The 21,407-nt window shown below is 47.0% G+C and overlaps 1 protein-coding gene across 1 annotated transcript in view; it reads right to left on the bottom strand.

The window, feature by feature from the left end:
• Window positions 1–21,407, bottom strand: part of LOC144680247 (disintegrin and metalloproteinase domain-containing protein 12-like) — a 378,378-nt gene that overhangs the window by 145,421 nt on the left and 211,550 nt on the right. The window contains exon 14 of the mRNA XM_078541279.1: window positions 1,738–1,933. Coding sequence (XP_078397405.1) covers window positions 1,738–1,933 — 196 coding nt within the window. The remainder of the gene's footprint in view (window positions 1–1,737; window positions 1,934–21,407) is intronic.

Genomic DNA, 21,407 nt, shown 5'->3' with positions numbered 1-21,407 from the left:
GAGGTCAGCCACTGGCATGAGGAGAAGTTGCTTCACTCGGAGGACAGTGAACCTTTGGAATTCTCTAACCCAGTGGACTGTAGGTGCTCAGTCATCAAGTATATTCAAGGCATAAATCAAATTTTTTTTCGATATTCAAATAATTAAGCACGGGTAGGATAATAAGGGAAGGTGAGGTAGGGATAGAAGATCATCCATGATCTTATTGAATGTTAAAGAAGGCTCAAAGAACCATTATCTTATTATGTTCCATTCCCCTTCCTGGCTTGTGCCAGTTGTATGTACTTTGATTTTTCTCCAGCTGCCTTTTATGAGCAGGTATGTGCCAGTCTTGACACAGTGACAGTGAAGTGAGAGAGAGCAGCATGAGGGAGCAACTGGATCAACATTTATTGCCCATCCCTAATTGCCCTTGAGAGGGTCGTGGTGAGCTGCCATCTTGAACAGCTGCAGTCCATGTGGTGTAGGTACACCCACAGTGCTGTTAGGGAGGGAGTTCCAGCATTTGGACTCAGCAACAGTGAAGGAACGGCGATATATTTCCAAGTCAGGATGGTGAGTGACTCGGAGGGGAACTTCTAGGTGGTGGTGTTCCCATCTATCTGCTGCCCTTGTCCTTCTAGATGGTAGTGGTCATGAGTTTGGAAGACGCTGTCTAAGGAGCCTTGGTGAGCTGCTGCAGTGTATCTTGTAGATGGTACGCACTGCTGCTACTGTGCGTCGGTGATGGAGGGAGTGAATGTTTGTGGAAGGGGTGCCAATCAAATGGGCAGCTTTGTCCTGAATGGTGTCAAGCTTCTTGAGTGTTGGAGCTGCACTCATCCAGGCAAGTGGGGAGTATTCTATCACACTCCCGACTTGTGCCTTGTAGATGGTGGACAGGCTTTGGGGAGTCAGGAGGTGAGTTACTCACCGTAGGATTCCTAGCCTCTGAACTGCTCTTGTAGCCACATAATTTATATGGCTAGTCCAGTTTCTGGTTAATGGTAACCCCCAGGATGTTGACAGTGGGGGAATTCAGCAATGGTAATGTCATTGAATGTCAGGAGGCAATGGTTGGATTCTCCCTTGTTGGAGATGGTCGTTGCCTGGTACTTGTGTGGCGCAAATGTTACTTGCCACATGTCAGCCCAAGCCTGGATATTGTCCAGGTCTTGCTGCATTTGGACATGGACTGCCTCTGATGTTATAAGTCTCATGCTCTCACTGCCCTTCAGACTCTATGGTCAGGACCATGGACTCAGAGGATGTTGTGGATGCTTTGAGGCTCAGGACATCCATCCAATCATATATTTAGGGTGGTGCAGTGGTAATGACACTGGACTGTGAACCTAGAGGCTCCAGGCTAATGCTCTGGGGACATGGATTCAAATCCCATCACGGCAGCTGGTGACATTTCAATTCAATTAATAAATCATGAATATAAAGCTAGTCTCAGTTATGGTGACCACAATAACAAACATTGATTATTGTAAACACCCTAATGTCCTGAGCGAAAGAAATCTACTGTCCTTATGTGGTCTGGCCTAATGTGACTCCAGACCTACAGCAATTGCCTCTTAACTGCCCTCTGAAATGACCGAGCAAGCCACTCAGTTCAAGGGCAGTTAGGGATGGGCAACATATGTTGACAAGGCCCACATAGAATAAAGAAGCACATACACTCTCACACAGAAAAGCTTTAAAAAGTGTAATTGTATTGCAACAATATGAAACATTCTGGTAGCTTGTACTCACTGGCACCCCAAATTTCCTCACACTGTTTATCCACAGACTGACAGATTCCACGGCTGCAGTATAACGTTCCATTGTTGCATGTGTGGCCGTCTTTCAGATACATATTCTGGGGACAGTCTGAGGAGATGCCTGTACAGAACTCCGGCAAGTCACATTCTCCGCTCAACGGCCTACAAAAGGTACCTTCTGGAAGCAACTGCAGAACAAAAGGAAGCAATCAAATACGCTGATATTTGAATTGGCCATTTTTTCTGGAAGAGGTAGGAATGAATAGAAATTAAATTTATTTATTCCTGGATAATTACGTTTGTTATAGAGTGTCATAGAGTCCTTGTACTTCAGAAGAAGGACATTTGGCCTATTGAATCCATGCCTGCTTTCTGCAGGCCAGTGAGACCCACTCTCAAACATCAGCGCCCCACTGTGCCTGCACACTCTTTACAAAAGTGTCATAAAAGCATATGGGTCTGAACGTCTGCGTTGGATTGCCACTGCGTCCTACTTCCCTTGAAATCATTCCAATCCGTTCTCGCCCAACCTTCGGACTCAGGCCGGCTGAGCTCTGTGCTGGGTGGCGTGTTCCCAGCGCCTTGTGTCGCAGGCTTCAGATTTCTATGCAGGGAGGCGACGCCCCCTTTGTTAAAGCACCAGCTGGGGTAAATCAGGTCGGTTTAAGGGTCCAATAACTTTCAGGCCAGAGAGAAGGTAGGTTTGCAAGGTAACTTGGTAGAATTTGGCGGTTGGGGGCAGTCAGGCACTTGGTGGGGGGTAAGGCGTTAGGGGAGCAGGAGCTGGGCACTCAGTGGGGTCAGGCAGTCAGAGTCACAGAATCACACAGTGCAGAAGAGGCCCTTTGGCCCATCGAGTCTGCACCGACACGTGAGAAACACCTGACCTGCCTACCTAATCTCACTTACCAGCACTTGGCCCATAGCCTTGAATGTTATTACGTGCCAAGTGCTCATCCAGGTACTTTTTAAAGGACGTGAGGCAACCCGCCCCCACCATCCTCCCAGGCAGTGCATTCCAGACCATCACCGCCCTCTGGATAAAAAAGATTTTCCTGACATCCCACCTAAACCTCCTGCCCCTCACTTTGAACTTGTGTCCCCTCGTGACTGACCCTTCAACTAAAGGGAACAGCTGCTCCCTATCCACCCTGTCCATGCACCTCATAATCTTGTACACCTCGATCAGGTCGCCCCTCAGTCTTCTCTGCTCCAACAAAACAACCCAAGTCTAGTGGAGTACCGACAGTGCAGGGTGGAGCTTAAGAAAGCAATTAGGAGAGTAAAGAGGGGATATGAGAAAGCTCTGGCTTGTAGAAGTAGGGAAAATCCCAAGATATTCTATAAGTATATCAATGGGAAGAGGATAACCAGGGAAAGAGTAGGGCCCATTAAGGACCAAGGGGGCAATCTATGGGTGGAGCCAGAGGACATCGCTAGAGTGTTAAATGAATACTTCACATCCATCTTCACCCAAGAGAATGAGGATGAAGGTATCGAACTCGGGGAGAGAGACTGCGAGGTTCTTAAACGAATTGATATAGGGAGTGACAAGGTATTGGAGGTATTGGCAGGCTTAAAAGTGGACAAATCTCCAGGTCCGGATGATTTGTGTCCCAGACTGCTGAGGGAGGCAAGGGAGGAGATCGCAGGGGCTCTGACCCAAATGTTTAATTCCTCTCTGGCCACAGGGGAGGTGCCAGAGGACTAGAGAACAGCTAATGTGGTTCCGCTATTTAAGAAGGGTTGTAGAGATAAGCCAGGAAACTACAGGCCAGTGAGTCTCACATCAGTGGTATGGAAACTATTGGAGAAAGTTCTGAAGGAGAGTATCTATCTCCACTTGGAGAGGCAAGGTTTGATCAGGGATAGGCAGCATGGCTTTGTCAGAGGGAGGTCAGGCCTAACAAATTTGATTGAATTTCTTGAGTAGGTGACCAGGTGTGTAGATGGGGGTAGTGTAGTTGATGTAGTTTATATGGATTTCAGCAAAGCCTTTGACAAGTTCCCACATGGGAGACTTATAAAGAAGGCAAATGCACATGGGATACAGGGTAATTTGATAAGGTGGATTCAAAATTGGCTTAGTTGTAGGAGGCAGAGGGTGATGACAGAAGGATGCATAAGTGACTGGAAGCCAGTGTCCAGTGGCGTACCACAGGGATCTGTACTCGGTCCCCTATTATTTGTCATTTATATAAACGACATAGATGACTATGTGGGGGGTAGGTTTAGTAAGTTTGCAGATGACACAAAGATTGGCCGGGTGGTTAACAGTGAGGTTGAGTGTCTTGTGCTACAGGAAGATATAGACGGGATGGCCAAATGGGCAGATAAGTAGCAGATGGAATTTAACCCTGAAAAGTGTGAGGTGATACACTTTGGGTGGAGTAATTTGACAAGGAAGTATTCAATGAACGGCATGACACTAGGAAGTTATGAGCAACAAAGGGACCTTGGCGTGTGTGTCCATAGATCTCTGAAGGTGGAGGGGCATGTTAGTGGAGTGGTGAAAAAGACATATGGGACATTTGCCTTTTTCAATCGAGGCATAGATTACAAAAGTAGGGGGTCATGTTGGAGTTGTATAGAACCTTGGTGAGGCCACAGCTGGAGTACTGTGTGCAGTTCTGGTCGCTACATTATAGGAAGGATGTGATTGCACTGGAGGGGGAGCAGAGGAGATTCACCAGGATGTTGCCTGCAATGGAACACTAAAGTTATGAAGAGAGGTTGGATAGACTTGAGTTGTTTTTGTTTGAGCAGAGCAGACTGAGGGGCGACCTGATCGAGGTGTACAAGATTATGAGGGGCATGGACAGGTTGGTTAGGGAGCAGCTGTTCCCCTTAGTTGAAGGGTCAGTCACAAGGGGGCATAAGTTCAAGGTGAGGGGCAGGAGGTTTAGGGGGAATGTGAGGAAGAACGTTTTTACCCAGAGGGTGATGACGGTCTTGAATGCACTGCCTGGGAGGGTGGTGGAGGCGGGTTGCCTCACATCCTTTAAAAAGTACCTGGATGAGCACTTGATACGTCATAACATTCAAGGTTATGGGCCAAGTGCTGGTAAATGGGATTAGGTAGGCATGTCAGGTGTTTCTCACATGTCGGTGCAGACTCGATGGGCCGAAGGGCCTCTTCTGCACTGATTCTGTGATATCAAACCTCTCTTCATAACTTAAATGTTTCATCCCAGGCAACATCCTGGTGAATCTCCTCTGCACCCCCTCCAGTGCAATCACATCCTTCCTATAATGTGGCGAACAGAACTGCACACAGTTCTCCAGCTGTGGCCTCACCAAGGTTCTATCCAACTCCAACATGACCTCCCTACTTTTGTAATCTATGCCTCCATTGATAAAGGCAAATGTTCCATATGCCTTTTTCACCACCCCACTAACATGCCCCTCCGCCTTCAGAGATCTATGGACACACACGCCAAGGTCCCTTTGTTCCTCAGAACTTCGTAGTGCCATGCCGTTCATTGAATACTTCCTTGTCAAATTACTCCTTCCAAAGTGTATCACCTCACACTTTTCAGGGTTAAATTCCATCTGCCACTTATCTACCCATTTGACCATCCCACTTGTATCTTCCTGTAGCCCAAGATGCTCAACCTCACTGTTAACCACCCGGCCAATCTTTGTGTCATCCACAAACTTACTAATCCTACCCCCCACATTGTCATCTATGTCGTATATATAAATGACGAATAATAGGGGACCGAGCACAGATCCCTGTGGTACGCCACTGGACACTGGCTTCCAGTCACTAAAGCATCCTTCTGTCATCACCCTCTGTCTCCTACAACTAAGCCACATGGGGGCTTGGGTTGGGAATTCGGGAGTGTTGGACACTTGCAGGGGTCAATCACTGAAGAGAGGGTCGGTCAGTCGGGTGTCTGGCAATCAGAGCTGGAAAGTTGGGTGGAGAGCGCTGGCCCGTCGGGGTTGGCGGGGTTTTGCCAGTCGGCTAGTGGGGAGTGGTGCTGTCGGCTAATCAGGGTTGGGGGCGATCGGTGTCAGACAGTCAGTGGGGCAATTCAGACAGTCGGCAGGTGGTGCTCTGGAGAGTCAGTGGGGCTGGACAGTAAAGGGGGTCTGAAACGTGTTGAAAACCACTTGGAGGATGCAATGAGGGAAGCAAGGGCACAAGGTGTACTCTGGTTGGGGGACTTCAAGTCTATCACCATGAGTGTCTTGGGAGCAACACCATTCACCGAGTTGGCCATGTCCTAAACGACACAGCTGCTGGACTGGTTCTTTTTTTTATTAATTCAGGGAAATGTGGGCTTCGCTGGCTGGTCCAGCATTTATTGCCCATCCCTAATTTCCCTTGAGAAGGTGGTGGTGAGCTCCTTTTTTGAACCGCTGCAGTCCATGTGGTATAGGTACACCCACAGTGCTGTTAGGGAGGAAGTTCCAGGATTTTGACCCAGCGACAGTGAAGGAACGGTGATATATTTCCAAGTCAGGATGGTGAATGACTTGGAGGGGAACTTCCGGGTGGTGGTGTTCCCATCTATCTGCTGCCCTTGTCCTTCTAGATGGTAGTGGTTGTGGGTTTGGAAGATGCTGTCGAAGGAGCCTTAGTGAATTCCTGCAGTGCATCTTGTAGATGGTACACACTGCTGCTACTGTGCATCGATAGTGGAGGGAGTGAGTGTTTGTGGATGTGATGCCAATCAAGTGGCCTGCTTTGTCCTGGATGGTGGCCAGCTTCTTGAATGTTGTTGGAGCTGCACCCATCCAGGCAAGTGGGGAGTATTCCATCACACTCCTGACTCGTGCCTTGTAGATGGTGGACAGGGTTTGGGGAGTCAGGGGGTGAGTTACTCATCGCAGGATTCCTAGCCTCTTACCTGCTCTTGTAGCCACAGTATTGATATGGTTCATTCAGTTCAACTCCTGGCCAATGAGGACCCCCAGGATGCTGATAGTTGGGAACTCAGCAAAAGTAATGCCATTGAACATCAAGGGACAATGGTTAGATTCTCTCTTGTTGGAGATGGTCATTGCCTGCCACTTGTGTGGTGTGAATGTTAGTTGTCACTTGTCAGCCCAAGTCTAGATATTGTCCAGGTCTTGCTGCATTTAGTCATGGACTGCTTCATTATCTAAGGAGTCACGAATGGTGTTGAACATTGTTCACTGATGATTGCACATCCCCACTTCTGACCTTATGATGGACCGAATGTAATTGACGAAGCAGCTGAAGATGGTTGGGCCGAGGACACTACCCTGAGGAACTCCTGCAGTGATGTCCTGGAGCTGAGATGATTGATCTCCAACAACCGCAACCATCTTCCTTTGTGCTGGGTCCAACCAGTGGGGAGTTTTCCCCCTGATTCCCATTAACTCCTGTTTTGCTAGGGCCCCTTGATGCCACACTCGGTGAAATGCTACCTTGATGTCAACGACAGTCACTCTCACCTCACTTTGAGAGTTCAACTCTTTTGTCCATGTTTGAACCAAGGGTGTAATGAGGTCAGAAGCTGAGTGACCCTGGCAGAACCCAAACTGGGTGTCAGTGAGCAGGTTATAGCTAAGCAAGTGCCACTTGATACTGTTGATGACTCCTTCCATTACTTTACTGATGATGGAGAGGAGACTGATGGGGCGGTAATTGGCCTAGTTGGATTTGCTCTGCTGTTTGTGTACATGACATCCCTGGGTAATTTTCCACATAGCCGGGTAGATGCCAGTGTTGTAGCTGTACTGGTTCAGCTTGGCTAGGTGCATGGCAAGTTCTGGAGCACAAGTCTTCAGTACTATCGCCAGAATATTGTCAGGGCCCACCTGCCTGCGTCTTGTGGCGAGGGAACCAACATGAGGGAAAAAACATACTTGACCTCATACTCATCAACCTGCCTGCCGCAGCAGCAGTTTCGGGAGGAGTAACTCCACACAGTCCGACTGGAGACAAAGTCCCGTCTTCACCTTGTGTTGCAATGCTCTACCTCCATGATAAATGAGATAGGTTTCGAACAGATCTAGCAGCTCAAGACTGGGCAACCAGAGGTGATGTAGGCTATCAGCAGCAGCAGAATTGTACTCAACTACAATCTGTAACCACATGGCCAGTCACAGGCCCCACTCTACCATTACCAGCAGGCCAGGGGGTCAGCACTGGTTCAATGAAGAGTGCAGGAGAGCATCCCAGGAGCAGCACCAGGCACACTTAAAAATGAGGTGTCAAGCTGGTGATGCTATAACACAGGACTACTTGTGTGCCAAGTACTTGCGTAAGCAGCAAGTGATAGACAGAGCAAAGTGATTGCACAGCCAATGGATCAGATCTAAGCTCTGCAGTTTTGCCACATCCAATTATGAATGGTGGTGGATAATTAAACAACACACTGGAGGAGGAAGCTCCACAAATATCCCCAAACAATGATGGGGGAGCCCAGCACATCAGTGTAAAAGATAAGGCTGAAGCATTTGCTACAATCTTCAGCCAGAAGTGCCGAGCGGGTGGTCCACCTCGGCCTCCTCTGGATGTCCCCAGCATCACAGATGCCAGTCTTCAGCCAATTTGATTCACTCCACGTGATATCAAGAAATGGCTGAAGGCACTGGATACCTCAAAGGCTGTGGGTCCTGACAATATTCCAGCAATAGTACTGAAGATTTGTGTTCCAGAACTTGTTGCAACCCCTAGCCAAGCTGTTCCAGTACAGCTACAACACTGGGATCTACAGTGGAAAATTGCCCAAGTATGTTCTGTCCACAAAAGGCAGGAGAAACCCAATCAATTATCACCCCATCAGTCTACTCTCAATCTTCAGCAAAGAGATGGAAGGTGTCATCAACAGTGATATCCAGCAGCACTTGCTCAGCAATAACCTGCACACTGATGCTCAGTTTGGATTTACCCTGCAATTTGAGAGGAAAAAGCTGGAATCAGATGTAACAGTATTACAGTTGAATAAAGGCAACTACAGAGGCATGAGGGAGGAGCTGGCCAGAATTGACTGGGAGATGAGCCTAGCAGGAAAGACAGTGGAACAGCAATGGCAGGAGTTTCTGGGAGTAATTTGGGAGACACAGCAAAAATTCATCCCTAGGAAGAAGAAGCATACTAAAGGGAGGACGAGGCAACCATGGCTGACAAGGGAAGTCAGGGACAGCATAAAAGCTAAAAAGGAAGCATACACTGCGGCGAAGCTCAGTGGGAAACCAGGGGATTGGGAAGCCTACAAAGACCAACAGAGGACAACTAAAAAAGAAATAAGGAGGGAGAAGATAAAATATGAGGGTAAACTAGCCAGTAATATAAAAGAAGATTGCAAGAGTTTTCTTTAGATAGATAAAGGGTAAGAGAGAGGCAAAAGTGGACATTGGGCTGCTGGAAAATGATGCTGGAGAAGTAGTAGTGGGGAACAAAGAAATGGCGGAGGAACTGAATAGGTACTTTGCGTCAGTCTTCACAGTGGAAGACACGAGTGACATCCCCAAAGTTCAAGAGAGTGCGGGGGGCAGAGGTGAATATGGTGGCCATTACCAAGGAGAAGCTGCTAGGAAAACTGAAAGGTCTGAAGGTGGATAAATCACCTGGACCAGATGGATTACACCCCGAGATCTGAAGGAGATAGCTGAAGAGATAGTGGAGGCATTAGTGGCGATCTTTCAGGAATCACTGGAGTCAGGGAGGGTCCCAGAGGACTGGAAAATCACTAATGTAACCCCCCTGTTTAAGAAGGGAGTGAGGCAAAAGATGGTAAATTACAGGCCGATTAGCCTGACCTCAGTCATTGGTAAGATTTTAGAGTCCATTATTAAGGATGAGATTTCAGAATACTTGGAAGTGCATGGTAAAATCGGGCAAAGCCAGCATGGTTTCATCAAGGGGAGGTCATGCCTGACAAATCTGTTAGAATTCTTTGAGGAGGTAATGAGTAGGTTAGATAAAGGAGAGCCAATGGATGTTATCTACTTGGACTTCTAGAAGGCCTTTGACAAGGTGCCGCACAGGAGACTGCTCAATAAGATAAGAGACCATGGTGTTAGAGGCAAGGTACTTGCATGGATAGAAGATTGGCTGTCTGGCAGGAGGCAGAGAGTGGGATAAGGGGGTCCTTCTCAAGATGCCAGCCGGTGACTAGTGGAGTTCCGCAGGGGTCAGTGTTGGGACCACAACCTTTCACTTTATATATTAATGATCTAGATGAAGGAACTGAGGGCATCCTGGCTAAGTTTGCAGATGATACAAAGGTAGTTGGAGGGACAGGTAGTATTGAGGAGGCAGGGAGGCTGCAGAAGGATTTGGACAGGTTAGGAGAATGGGCAAAGAAGTGGCAGATGGAATACAACGTGGGGAAATGTGAGGTCATGCACTTTGGTAGGAAGAATAGAGGCATAGACTATTTTCTAAATGGGGAGAGAATTCAGAAATCTGGAGTGCAAAGGGCCTTGGGAGTCCTAGTCCAGGATTCTTTAAGGTTAACTTGCAGGTTGAGTCGGTAGTTAGGAAGGCAAATGCAATGTTGGCATTTATTTCGAGAGGACTACAATATAAAAGCAGGGATGTGCTGCTGAGGCTTTATAAGGCTCTGGTCAGACCACATTTAGAATATTGTGAGCAATTTTGGGCCCCGTATCTCAGGAAGGATGTGCTGGCCCTGGAGAGGGTCCAGAGGAGATTCACGAGAACGATCCCAGGAATGAAAGGCTTAACATATGAGGAACGTTTGAGGACTCTGAGTCTATACTCGATGGAGTTTAGAAGGATGAGGGGGGATCTGATTGAAACTTACAGAATACTAAAAGGCCTGGATAGAGTGGACGTGAGGAAGATGTTTCCATTAGTAGGAGAGACTAGGACCCGAGGGCACAGCCTCAGAGTAAAGGGACGACCTTTTATAACAGAGGTGAGGAGAAACTTCTTTAGCCAGAGAGTGGTGAATCTATGGAATTCATTGCCACAGAAGGCTGTGGAGGCCAGGTCATTGAGTGTATTTACGACTGAGATAGATAGGTTCTTGATTGGTAAGGGGATCAAAGGTTATGGGAAGAAGGCGGGAGAATGGGGTTGAGAAAATTATCAGCCATGATTGAATGGCGGAGCAGATTCGATGGGCCGAATGGCCTAATTTTCTGCTCCTATGTCTTATGGTCTTATGATTCTGCCAGGGTCACTCATCATCTGACCTCATTACAGCCTTGGTTCAAATATGGATAGGAGAATTGAACCCCAGATTTCAGATGAGAGTTGGTGCCGTTGACGTCAATGCAGCATGTAGCCAAATGTGGCACAATTTACAGTGAGAGAGTGAGAGAGAAACAGTGTGGTCATTTACAGCGAGAGAGTGTGAGTGAAACAGTGTGGTCATTTACAGCGAGAGAGTGTGAGTGAAACCGTGTGGTCATTTACAGTGAGAGAGTATGAGAGAAACAGTGTGGTCGTTTACAGTGAGACAGTGTGAGAGAAATAGTGTGGTCATTTACAGTGAGAGAGTGTGAGTGAAACAGCGTGGTCGTTTACAGTGAGAGAGTGTGAGAGAAACGGTGTGGTCATTTACAGTGAGAGAGTGTGAGAGAAACAGTGTGGTCATTTACAGTGAGAGAGTGTGAGAGAAACCGTGTGGTCATTTACAGTGAGAGAGTGTGAGAGAAACGGTGTGGTCATTTACAGTGAGAGAGTGTGAGAGAAACGGTGTGGTCATTTACAGTGAGAGAGTGTGAGAGAAACGGTGTGGTCATTTACAGCGAAAGAGTGTGAGAGAAACAGTGTGGTTATTTACAGTGAGAGAGTGTGAGAGAAACGGTAGGGCCATCTACAGGGTGAGAGCTTGAGGCAATCAGCGGCACCATTTGCAGGGTGAGAGTGTGGGAGCAGCGGTGTGGTAATTTACAGGGATATAGTGTGAGAGAAACAGTAGGTCTATTTACAGCGAGAAAGTGTGAGAGAAACACTGGTGCCGTTTACAGCGAGAGAGTGTGAGAGAAACGCCGGGAATATTTCGGGCGAGAGAACGTTAAAGTAACAGCGGAGCCATTTACAGGTAGAGAGTGTGAGAGAAACAGTGTGCTCATTTACAGTGGGAGAGTGTGAGAGAAACAACTGGGCCATTAAAAACAAGAGAGTTTGAGGGAAACAGCAGGGCCATTTACAGCAAGACAGTGTGAGAGTAACAACATGGTCATTTACAGTGAAAGAGTGTGAGAGAAACAGTGTGGCCAAAAACAGTGAGAGAGTGAAGAGAAACTGCGGGGCCATTTACAGTGAGAGTGTGAGAGATGAGTCGCGTAGCCATTTAGAGCGAGAGAATGTGAGGGATACAGCGGGGCCAGTTACAGTGAGGGTGTGTGAGAGAAACAGCGTGGTCACTTCCAGGGAGAAAAATGTGAGAGTAACAGTGGAGCCATTTACAGTGAGAGAGTGTGACAGAAACAGCAGGGCCCTTTACGAGAGAGTGAAGAGAAACTGCGGGGCCATTTACAGCGAGAGAGTGTGAGAGAAACAGTGTGGTCACTTGCAGCGCGAGTGTATGAGTGAAACAGCATGGTCATTTACAGCAACAGAGTGGTAGAGAAACAGTGGGGTCAATAACAGCGAGAGAGTGAAGAGAAACTGTGGGGCCAATTAGAGTGAGAGAGTGTGTGTGAAACAGTGTGGTCATTTACAGTGAGTGAAACAGCGTGGTCACTTACAGCGAGAGAGTGTGAGTGAAACAGCGTGGTCACTTACAGCGAGAGAGTGTGAGTGAAACAGCGTGGTCACTTACAGCGAGAGAGTGTGAGTGAAACAGCGTGGTCGTTTACAGCAACAGAGTGGTAGAGAAACAGCACGGTATTTTACAGGGATATAGTGTGAGAGAAACAGCATGGTCATTTACAGGGATAGAGTGTGAGAGAAACAACATGGTCATTTACAGGGATAGAGTGTGAGAGAAACAGCATGGTCATTTACAGGGATAGAGTGTGAGAGAAACAGCATGGTCATTTACAGGGATAGAGTGTGAGAGAAACAGCCTGGTCATTTACAGGGATAGAGTGTGAGAGAAACAGCACGGTCATTTACAGGGATAGAGTGTGAGAGAAACAGCATGGTCATTTACAGGGATAGAGTGTGAGAGAAACAGCGTGGTCATTTAAATTGAGAGGGTGTGAGAGAAACAGTATGGTCATTTACAGGGATAGAGTGTGAGAGAAACAGCGGGTCCTGTAAAAGTAGGAGAGTGTGAGAAGAATAATGTGGTCATTTACAGTGAGAGAGTGAGAGAGAAACAGCGGGGCCATTTACAGCGATGGAGTCTGAGAGAAACGCTGGTGCCCTTTACAAAGAGAGAGTGTGAGAGAAACAGCGTGGCCATTTACAGGGAGAGGGTGTGAGAGAAACAGCGGGGCCATTTACAGTGAGAGAGTGAGAGAGAAACAGCGGGGCCATTTACAGTGATGGAGTCTGAGATAAACGTTGGTGCCCTTTGCAAAGAGAGAGTGTGAGCAACAGCGGGGCCATTTAGAGGTAGAGGGTGTGAGAGAAACAGCCGGGCCATTTAAAATGATTACGTGTGAGAGAAACAGCGTGGTCACTTTCAGGGATAGAGTGTGAGAGAAACAGCGTGGTCATTTACAGGGATAGAGTGTGAGAGAAACAGCATGGTCATTTACAGGGATAGAGTGTGAGAGAAGCAGCATGGTCATTTACAGGGATAGAGTGTGAGAGAAGCAGCATGGTCATTTACAGGGATAGAGTGTGAGAGAAACAGCACGGTCATTTACAGGGATAGAGTGTGAGAGAAGCAGCATGGTCATTTACAGGGATAGAGTGTGAGAGAAGCAGCATGGTCATTTACAGGGATAGAGTGTGAGAGCAGCAGCATGGTCATTTACAGGGATAGAGTGTGAGAGAAACAGCATGGTCATTTACAGGGATAGAGTGTGAGAGAAACAGCGTGGTCATTTACAGGGATAGAGTGTGAGAGAAACAGCATGGTCATTTACAGGGATAGAGTGTGAGAGAAACATCACGGTCATTTACAGGGATAGAGTGTGAGAGAAACAGCGTGGTCATTTACAGGGATAGAGTGTGAGAGAAACAGCGTGGTCATTTACAGGGATAGAGTGTGAGAGAAACAGCATGGTCATTTACAGGGATAGAGTGTGAGAGAAGCAGCATGGTCATTTACAGGGATAGAGTGTGAGAGAAGCAGCATGGTCATTTACAGGGATAGAGTGTGAGAGAAACAGCACGGTCATTTACAGGGATATAGTGTGAGAGAAACAGCATGTTCATTTACAGGGATAGAGTGTGAGAGAAACAACATGGTCATTTACAGGGATAGAGTGTGAGAGAAACAGCATGGTCATTTACAGGGATAGAGTGTGAGAGAAACAGCATGGTCATTTACAGGGATAGAGTGTGAGAGAAACAGCCTGGTCATTTACAGGGATAGAGTGTGAGAGAAACAGCACGGTCATTTACAGGGATAGAGTGTGAGAGAAACAGCATGGTCATTTACAGGGATAGAGTGTGAGAGAAACAGCATGGTCATTTACAGAGATAGAGTGTGAGAGAAACAGCACGGTCATTTACAGGGATAGAGTGTGAGAGAAACAGTGTGGTCATTTACAGGGATAGAGTGTGAGAGAAACAGCATGGTCATTTACAGGGATAGAGTGTGAGAGAAACAGCGGGGCCATTTACATTGAGAGAGTGTGAGAGAAACAGCGTGGTCATTTACAGTGAGACAGTGTGAGAGAAACAGCGGGGCCATTTACATTGAGAGAGTGTGAGAGAAACAGTATGGTCATTTACAGGGATAGAGTGTGAGAGAAACAGCGGGTCCTGTAAAAGTAAGAGAGTGTGAGAAGAATAATGTGGTCATTTACAGTGAGAGAGTGAGAGAGAAACAGCGGGGCCATTTACAGCGATGGAGTCTGAGAGAAACGCTGGTGCCCTTTACAAAGAGAGAGTGTGAGAGAAACAGCGTGGCCATTTACAGGGAGAGGGTGTGAGAGAAACAGCGGGGCCATTTACAGTGAGAGAGTGAGAGAGAAACAGCGGGGCCATTTACAGTGATGGAGTCTGAGATAAACGCTGGTGCCCTTTGCAAAGAGAGAGTGTGAGCAACAGCGGGGCCATTTAGAGGTAGAGGGTGTGAGAGAAACAGCCGGGCCATTTAAAATGATTACGTGTGAGAGAAACAGTGGGGCTATTTACAGGGAGAGAATGTGAGAGAAATAGCATGGTCATTTACAGGGATAGAGTGTGAGAGAAATAGCATGGTCATTTACAGCGAGAGAGTGTGAGAGAAATAGCATGGTAATTTACCGTAAGTGAGTGTGAGGGAAGCAGTGTAGTCATTTACAGCAAGAGAGCATGAGAGAAACAGCAGGGACATCTATTGTGAGAGAATCTGCGGGGCCATTTGCAGGGTGAGTGTGTGAGAGAAACAGTGTGGTCATTTACAGTAGGACAGTGCAAGAGAAGCAGCATGGTATTTTACAGTAGGACAGTGCAAGAGAAGCAGCATGGTATTTTACAGGGATAGAGTGTGAGAGAAACAGCATGGTCATTTACAGGGATAGAGTGTGAGAGCAGCAGCATGGTAATTTACAGGGATAGAGTGTGAGAGCAGCAGCATGGTCATTTACAGGGATAGAGTGTGAGAGAAACAGCATGGTCATTTACAGGGATAGAGTGTGAGAGAAGCAGCATGGTCATTTACAGGGATAGAGTGTGAGAGAAGCAGCATGGTCATTTACAGGGATAGAGTGTGAGAGAAGCAGCATGGTCATTTACAGGGATAGAGTGTGAGAGAAGCAGCATGGTCATTTACAGGGATAGAGTGTGAGAGAAGCAGCATGGTCATTTACCGGGATAGAGTGTGAGAGCAGCAGCATGGTAATTTACAGGGATAGAGTGTGAGAGCAGCAGCATGGTCATTTACAGGGATAGAGTGTGAGAGAAGCAGCGTGGTCATTTACAGGGATAGAGTGTGAGAGAAACAGCATGGTATTTTACAGGGATAGAGTGTGAGAGAAGCAGCATGGTCATTTACAGGGATAGAGTGTGAGAGAAGCAGCATGGTCATTTACAGGGATAGAGTGTGAGAGCAGCAGCATGGTCATTTACAGGTATAGAGTGTGAGAGAAACAGCATGGTCATTTACAGGGATAGAGTATGAGAGAAACAGCATGGTCATTTACAGGGATAGAGTGTGAGAGAAGCAGCATGGTCATTTACAGGGATAGAGTGTGAGAGAAACAGCCTGGTCATTTACAGTGAGAGAGTGAGAGAGAAAGAGCATGGTCATTTACAGGGAGAGAGTGTGAGAGAAACAGTGTGGTCATTTACAGTGAGAGAGTGTGAGAGAAACAGTGTGGTCATTTACAGTGAGACAGTGTGAGAGAAACAGCGTAGTCATTTACAGTGAGAGAGTGTGAGAGAAACAGCGTAGTCATTTACAGTGAGAGAGTGTGAGAGAAACAGTGTGGTCATTTACAGTGAGAGAGTGTGAGAGAAACAGCGTAGTCATTTACAGGGAGAGAGCGTGAGAGAAACAGCGTGGTCATTTACAGGAAGGAAGTGAGAGAAACAGCATGGTCATTTACAGGAAGGAAGTGAGAGAAACAGCGTGGTCATTTACAGGAAGTGAGAGAAACAGCGTGGTCATTTACAGGAAGGAAGTGAGAGAAACAGCAGGGCCATCTATAGGGTGAGAGTGTAAGAGAAATTGCATGGTCATTTACAGGGAGAGAGTTTGAGTCAAACACCGGTGCCCTTTACAGTGAGAAAGTGTGAGAGAAACATCAGGGACATTTAGGTAGAGAGAGTTTGAGTGAAACAGCGGAGCCAATAACAGCAAGAGAGCGAAGAGAAATTGCGGGGCCATTTACAGCGAGGGAGTGTAAGAGAAACAGTATGGTCATTTACAGCAAGAGAACATGGGAGAAACAGCGGGGCTATTAAGAGAGAGAGAGAGTGTGAGAGAAACAGTGTGGCCATTTACAGTGTGAGAGAAACAGTGGGCCATTTACAGCGAGGCAGTGTGAGAGAAACAGTGGGGGCATTTACAGCGAGGCAGTGAGAGTAACAGTGTGGTAATTTAAAGTGAGAGAGTGTGAGAGAAATAGTAGGGCCATTTACAGCGAGGGAGTGTAAGAGAACAGCGTAGTCATTTACAGTGAGAGAGTGTGAAAGAAACAGCGGGGCCATTTACAGTGAGCGAGTGTGAGAGAAACACCAGTGCCATTTACAGCGAGAGAGATTAAGGGAAACAGCGTGGTCATTTTCAGCAAGAGAGAGTGTGGGAGAAGCAGCATGGTCATTTACAGGGAGAGAGTGTGAGAGAAGCAGCATGGTCATTTACAGGGATAGAGTGTGAGAGAAGCAGCATGGTCATTTACAGGGATAGAGTGTGAGAGAAGCAGCATGGTCATTTACCGGGATAGAGTGTGAGAGCAGCAGCATGGTAATTTACAGGGATAGAGTGTGAGAGCAGCAGCATGGTCATTTACAGGGATAGAGTGTGAGAGAAGCAGCGTGGTCATTTACAGGGATAGAGTGTGAGAGAAACAGCATGGTATTTTACAGGGATAGAGTGTGAGAGAAGCAGCATGGTCATTTACAGGGATAGAGTGTGAGAGAAGCAGCATGGTCATTTACAGGGATAGAGTGTGAGAGCAGCAGCATGGTCATTTACAGGTATAGAGTGTGAGAGAAACAGCATGGTCATTTACAGGGATAGAGTATGAGAGAAACAGCATGGTCATTTACAGGGATAGAGTGTGAGAGAAGCAGCATGGTCATTTACAGGGATAGAGTGTGAGAGAAACAGCCTGGTCATTTACAGTGAGAGAGTGAGAGAGAAAGAGCATGGTCATTTACAGGGAGAGAGTGTGAGAGAAACAGTGTGGTCATTTACAGTGAGAGAGTGTGAGAGAAACAGTGTGGTCATTTACAGTGAGACAGTGTGAGAGAAACAGCGTAGTCATTTACAGTGAGAGAGTGTGAGAGAAACAGCGTAGTCATTTACAGTGAGAGAGTGTGAGAGAAACAGTGTGGTCATTTACAGTGAGAGAGTGTGAGAGAAACAGCGTAGTCATTTACAGGGAGAGAGCGTGAGAGAAACAGCGTGGTCATTTACAGGAAGGAAGTGAGAGAAACAGCATGGTCATTTACAGGAAGGAAGTGAGAGAAACAGCGTGGTCATTTACAGGAAGTGAGAGAAACAGCGTGGTCATTTACAGGAAGGAAGTGAGAGAAACAGCAGGGCCATCTATAGGGTGAGAGTGTAAGAGAAATTGCATGGTCATTTACAGGGAGAGAGTTTGAGTCAAACACCGGTGCCCTTTACAGTGAGAAAGTGTGAGAGAAACATCAGGGACATTTAGGTAGAGAGAGTTTGAGTGAAACAGCGGAGCCAATAACAGCAAGAGAGCGAAGAGAAATTGCGGGGCCATTTACAGCGAGGGAGTGTAAGAGAAACAGTATGGTCATTTACAGCAAGAGAACATGGGAGAAACAGCGGGGCTATTAAGAGAGAGAGAGAGTGTGAGAGAAACAGTGTGGCCATTTACAGTGTGAGAGAAACAGTGGGCCATTTACAGCGAGGCAGTGTGAGAGAAACAGTGGGGGCATTTACAGCGAGGCAGTGAGAGTAACAGTGTGGTAATTTAAAGTGAGAGAGTGTGAGAGAAATAGTAGGGCCATTTACAGCGAGGGAGTGTAAGAGAACAGCGTAGTCATTTACAGTGAGAGAGTGTGAAAGAAACAGCGGGGCCATTTACAGTGAGCGAGTGTGAGAGAAACACCAGTGCCATTTACAGCGAGAGAGATTAAGGGAAACAGCGTGGTCATTTTCAGCAAGAGAGAGTGTGGGAGAAGCAGCATGGTCATTTACAGGGAGAGAGTGTGAGAGAAACAGTGGAGCTATTTGAAGTGAGAGACTGTGAGACAACCAGTGTGGTCATTTACAGTGAGTGAGTGAGAGATAAACAGTGTTGTCATTTACAGGGAGAGACTGTGAGGGAAACAGCAGGACAATTTAAGATGAGAGAGCGTGAAAGAAACAGTGGGGGCATTTACAGCAAGAGCATGTGAGAGAAACAGTGGGGGCATTTACAGCAAGAGAGTGTGAGAGAAACAGTGGAGGCATTTACAGCAAGAGACTGAAAGAGAAATAGCATGATCATTTACAAGGAGAGAGTGAGAGAGAAACAGCGTGGTCATTTACAGTGAGAGAGTGTGAGAGAAACAGTGTGGTCATTTACAGTGAGAGTGTGAGAGAAACAGTGTGGTCATTTACAGTGAGAGAGTGTAAGAGAAACAGCGTGGTCATTTACAGCGAGAGAGTGTGAGAGAAAGAGTGGGGCTATTAAGAGTGAGTGAGTGTGAGAGAAACAGTAGGGCCATTTACAGTGAGAGAGTGTGAGAGAGACAGTGTGGTCATTTATAGTGAGAGAGTGTGAGAGAGACAGTGTGGTCATTTAAAGTGAGAGAGTGTGAGAGAGACAGCGTGGCCATTAACAGTGAAAGCGTGTGAGAGAAACACCACTGCCATTTACAGCAAGAGAGTGTGAAAGAAACAGCAGGGCCATTTACAGCGAGAGTTTAAGGGAAACAGTGTGGTCATTTACAGCAAGAGGGAGTGTGGGAGAAGCAGTGGAGTCATTTACAGTGAGAGAGTGAGAGAGAAAGAGCGTGGTCATTTACAGCGAGAGAGTGAGAGAGAAAGAGTGTGGTCATTTACAGCGAGAGAGTGAGAGAGAAAGAGCGTGGTCATTTACAGTGAGAGAGTGAGAGAGAAAGAGCGTGGCCATTTACAGCGAGAGAGTGAGAGAGAAAGAGTGTGGTCATTTACAGTGAGAGAGTGAGTGAAACAGTGGGGCCATTTAGAGTGTGAGAGTGTGAGAGAAACAGTGGGGCCATTTAGAGTGTGAGAGTGTGAGAGAAACAGTGGGGCCATTTAGAGTGTGAGAGTGTGAGAGAAACAGTGGGGCCATTTATAGTGTGAGAGTGTGAGAGAAACACCAGTGCCATTTACAGCAAGAGAGTGTGAAAGAAACAGTAGGGCCATTTACAGCAAGACAGTTTAAGGGAAACAGTGTGGTCATTACAGCAAGAGAGAGTATCAGAGAAGCAATGTGGTCATTTACAGGGAGAGAGTGTGAGAGAAACAGCGGAGCTATTTGAAGTGAGAGAGTGTGAGACAACCAGTGTGGTCATTTACAGTGAGTAAGTGAGAGAGAAACAGTGTTGTCATTTACAGGGAGAGAGTGTGAGGGAAACAGCAGGACCATTTAAGATGAGAGAGCGTGAGAGAAACAGTGGGGGCATTTACAGCAAGAGACTGTGAGAGAAACAGTGGGGGCATTTATAGCAAGAGAGTGAGAGAGAAACAGTGGGGGCATTTATAGCAAGAGAGTGAGAGAGAAACAGTGGGGGCATTTATAGCAAGAGAGTGAGAGAGAAATAGCATGATCATTTACAGGGAGCTAGTCTAAAAGAAAAATTAGGGCCATTTACAGCGAGAGTGTGAGAGAAACACTTGTGCCCTTTACAGCGGGACTGTGTGAGAGAAACAGCGTGGTCATTTACAGCGAGACTGTGTGAGAGAAACAGCATGATCATTTACAGCAAGGGAGTGGCAGAGAAACATTGGGGCCAATAACAGTGAGAGAGTGAAGAGAAATTGTGGGGCCATTTACAGCGAGAGAGCACAAGTGAAACAGCGTGGTCATTTACAGCGAGAGAGTGTGGGGAAAAGCAGCTTGTTAATTTACAGCAAGACACAGATGACTATGTGGGGGTTAGGAATAGTAAGTTTGTGGATGACACAAATATTGGCTGGGTGGTTAACAGAGAGGTTGAGCGTCTTGGGCCACAGGAAGATATAGACGGGATGGTCAAATGGGCAGATAAGTGGCAGATGGAATTTAACCCTGAAAAGTGTGAGGTGATACACTTTGGAAGGAGTAATTTGACAAGGAAGTATTCAATGAACGGCATGGCACTAGGAAGTTCTGAGGAACAAAGGGACCTTGGCGTGTGTGTCCATAGATCTCTGAAGGCGGAAGGACATGTTAGTGGGGTGTTGAAAAAGGCATATGGGACACTTGCCTTTGTCAGTCGAGGCATAGATTACAAAAGTAGGGAGGTCATGTTGGAGTTGTATAGAACCTTGGTGAGGCCACAGCTGGAGTACTGTGTGCAGTTCTGGTCACCACATTATAGGAAGGATGTGATTGCACTGGAGGGGGTGCAGAAGAGATTCACCAGGATGTTGCCTGGTATGAAACATTTAAGTTATGAAGAGAGGTTGGATAGACTTGGGTTGTTTTCGTTGGAGCAGTGAAGACTGAGGGGCGACCTGATCGAGGTGTACAAGATTATGAGGGGCATGGACAGGGTGGATAGGAAGCAGCTGTTCCCCTCAGTTGAAGGGTCAGTCACAAGGGGACATAAGTTCAAGGTGAGGGGCAGGAGGTTTAGGGGGAATGTGAGGAAAAGCTTTTTTACCCAGAGCATGGTGACGGTCTGGAATGCACTGCCTGGGAGGGTGGTGGAGGCGGGTTGCCTCACATCCTTTAAAATGTATCTGGATGAGCACTTGGCACATCATAACATTCAAGGCTATGGGCCAAGTGCTGGTAAATGGGATTAGGTAAGTAGGTCAGGTGTTTCTCACGTGTCAGTGCAGACTCGATGGGCCAAAG

The sequence above is a fragment of the Cetorhinus maximus genome, chromosome 1, assembly GCF_964194155.1.
Source record: "Cetorhinus maximus chromosome 1, sCetMax3.hap1.1, whole genome shotgun sequence".
NCBI classification, from domain to species: Eukaryota; Metazoa; Chordata; class Chondrichthyes; order Lamniformes; family Cetorhinidae; genus Cetorhinus; species Cetorhinus maximus.
This window is presented reverse-complemented; position numbering and strand designations above follow the sequence as displayed.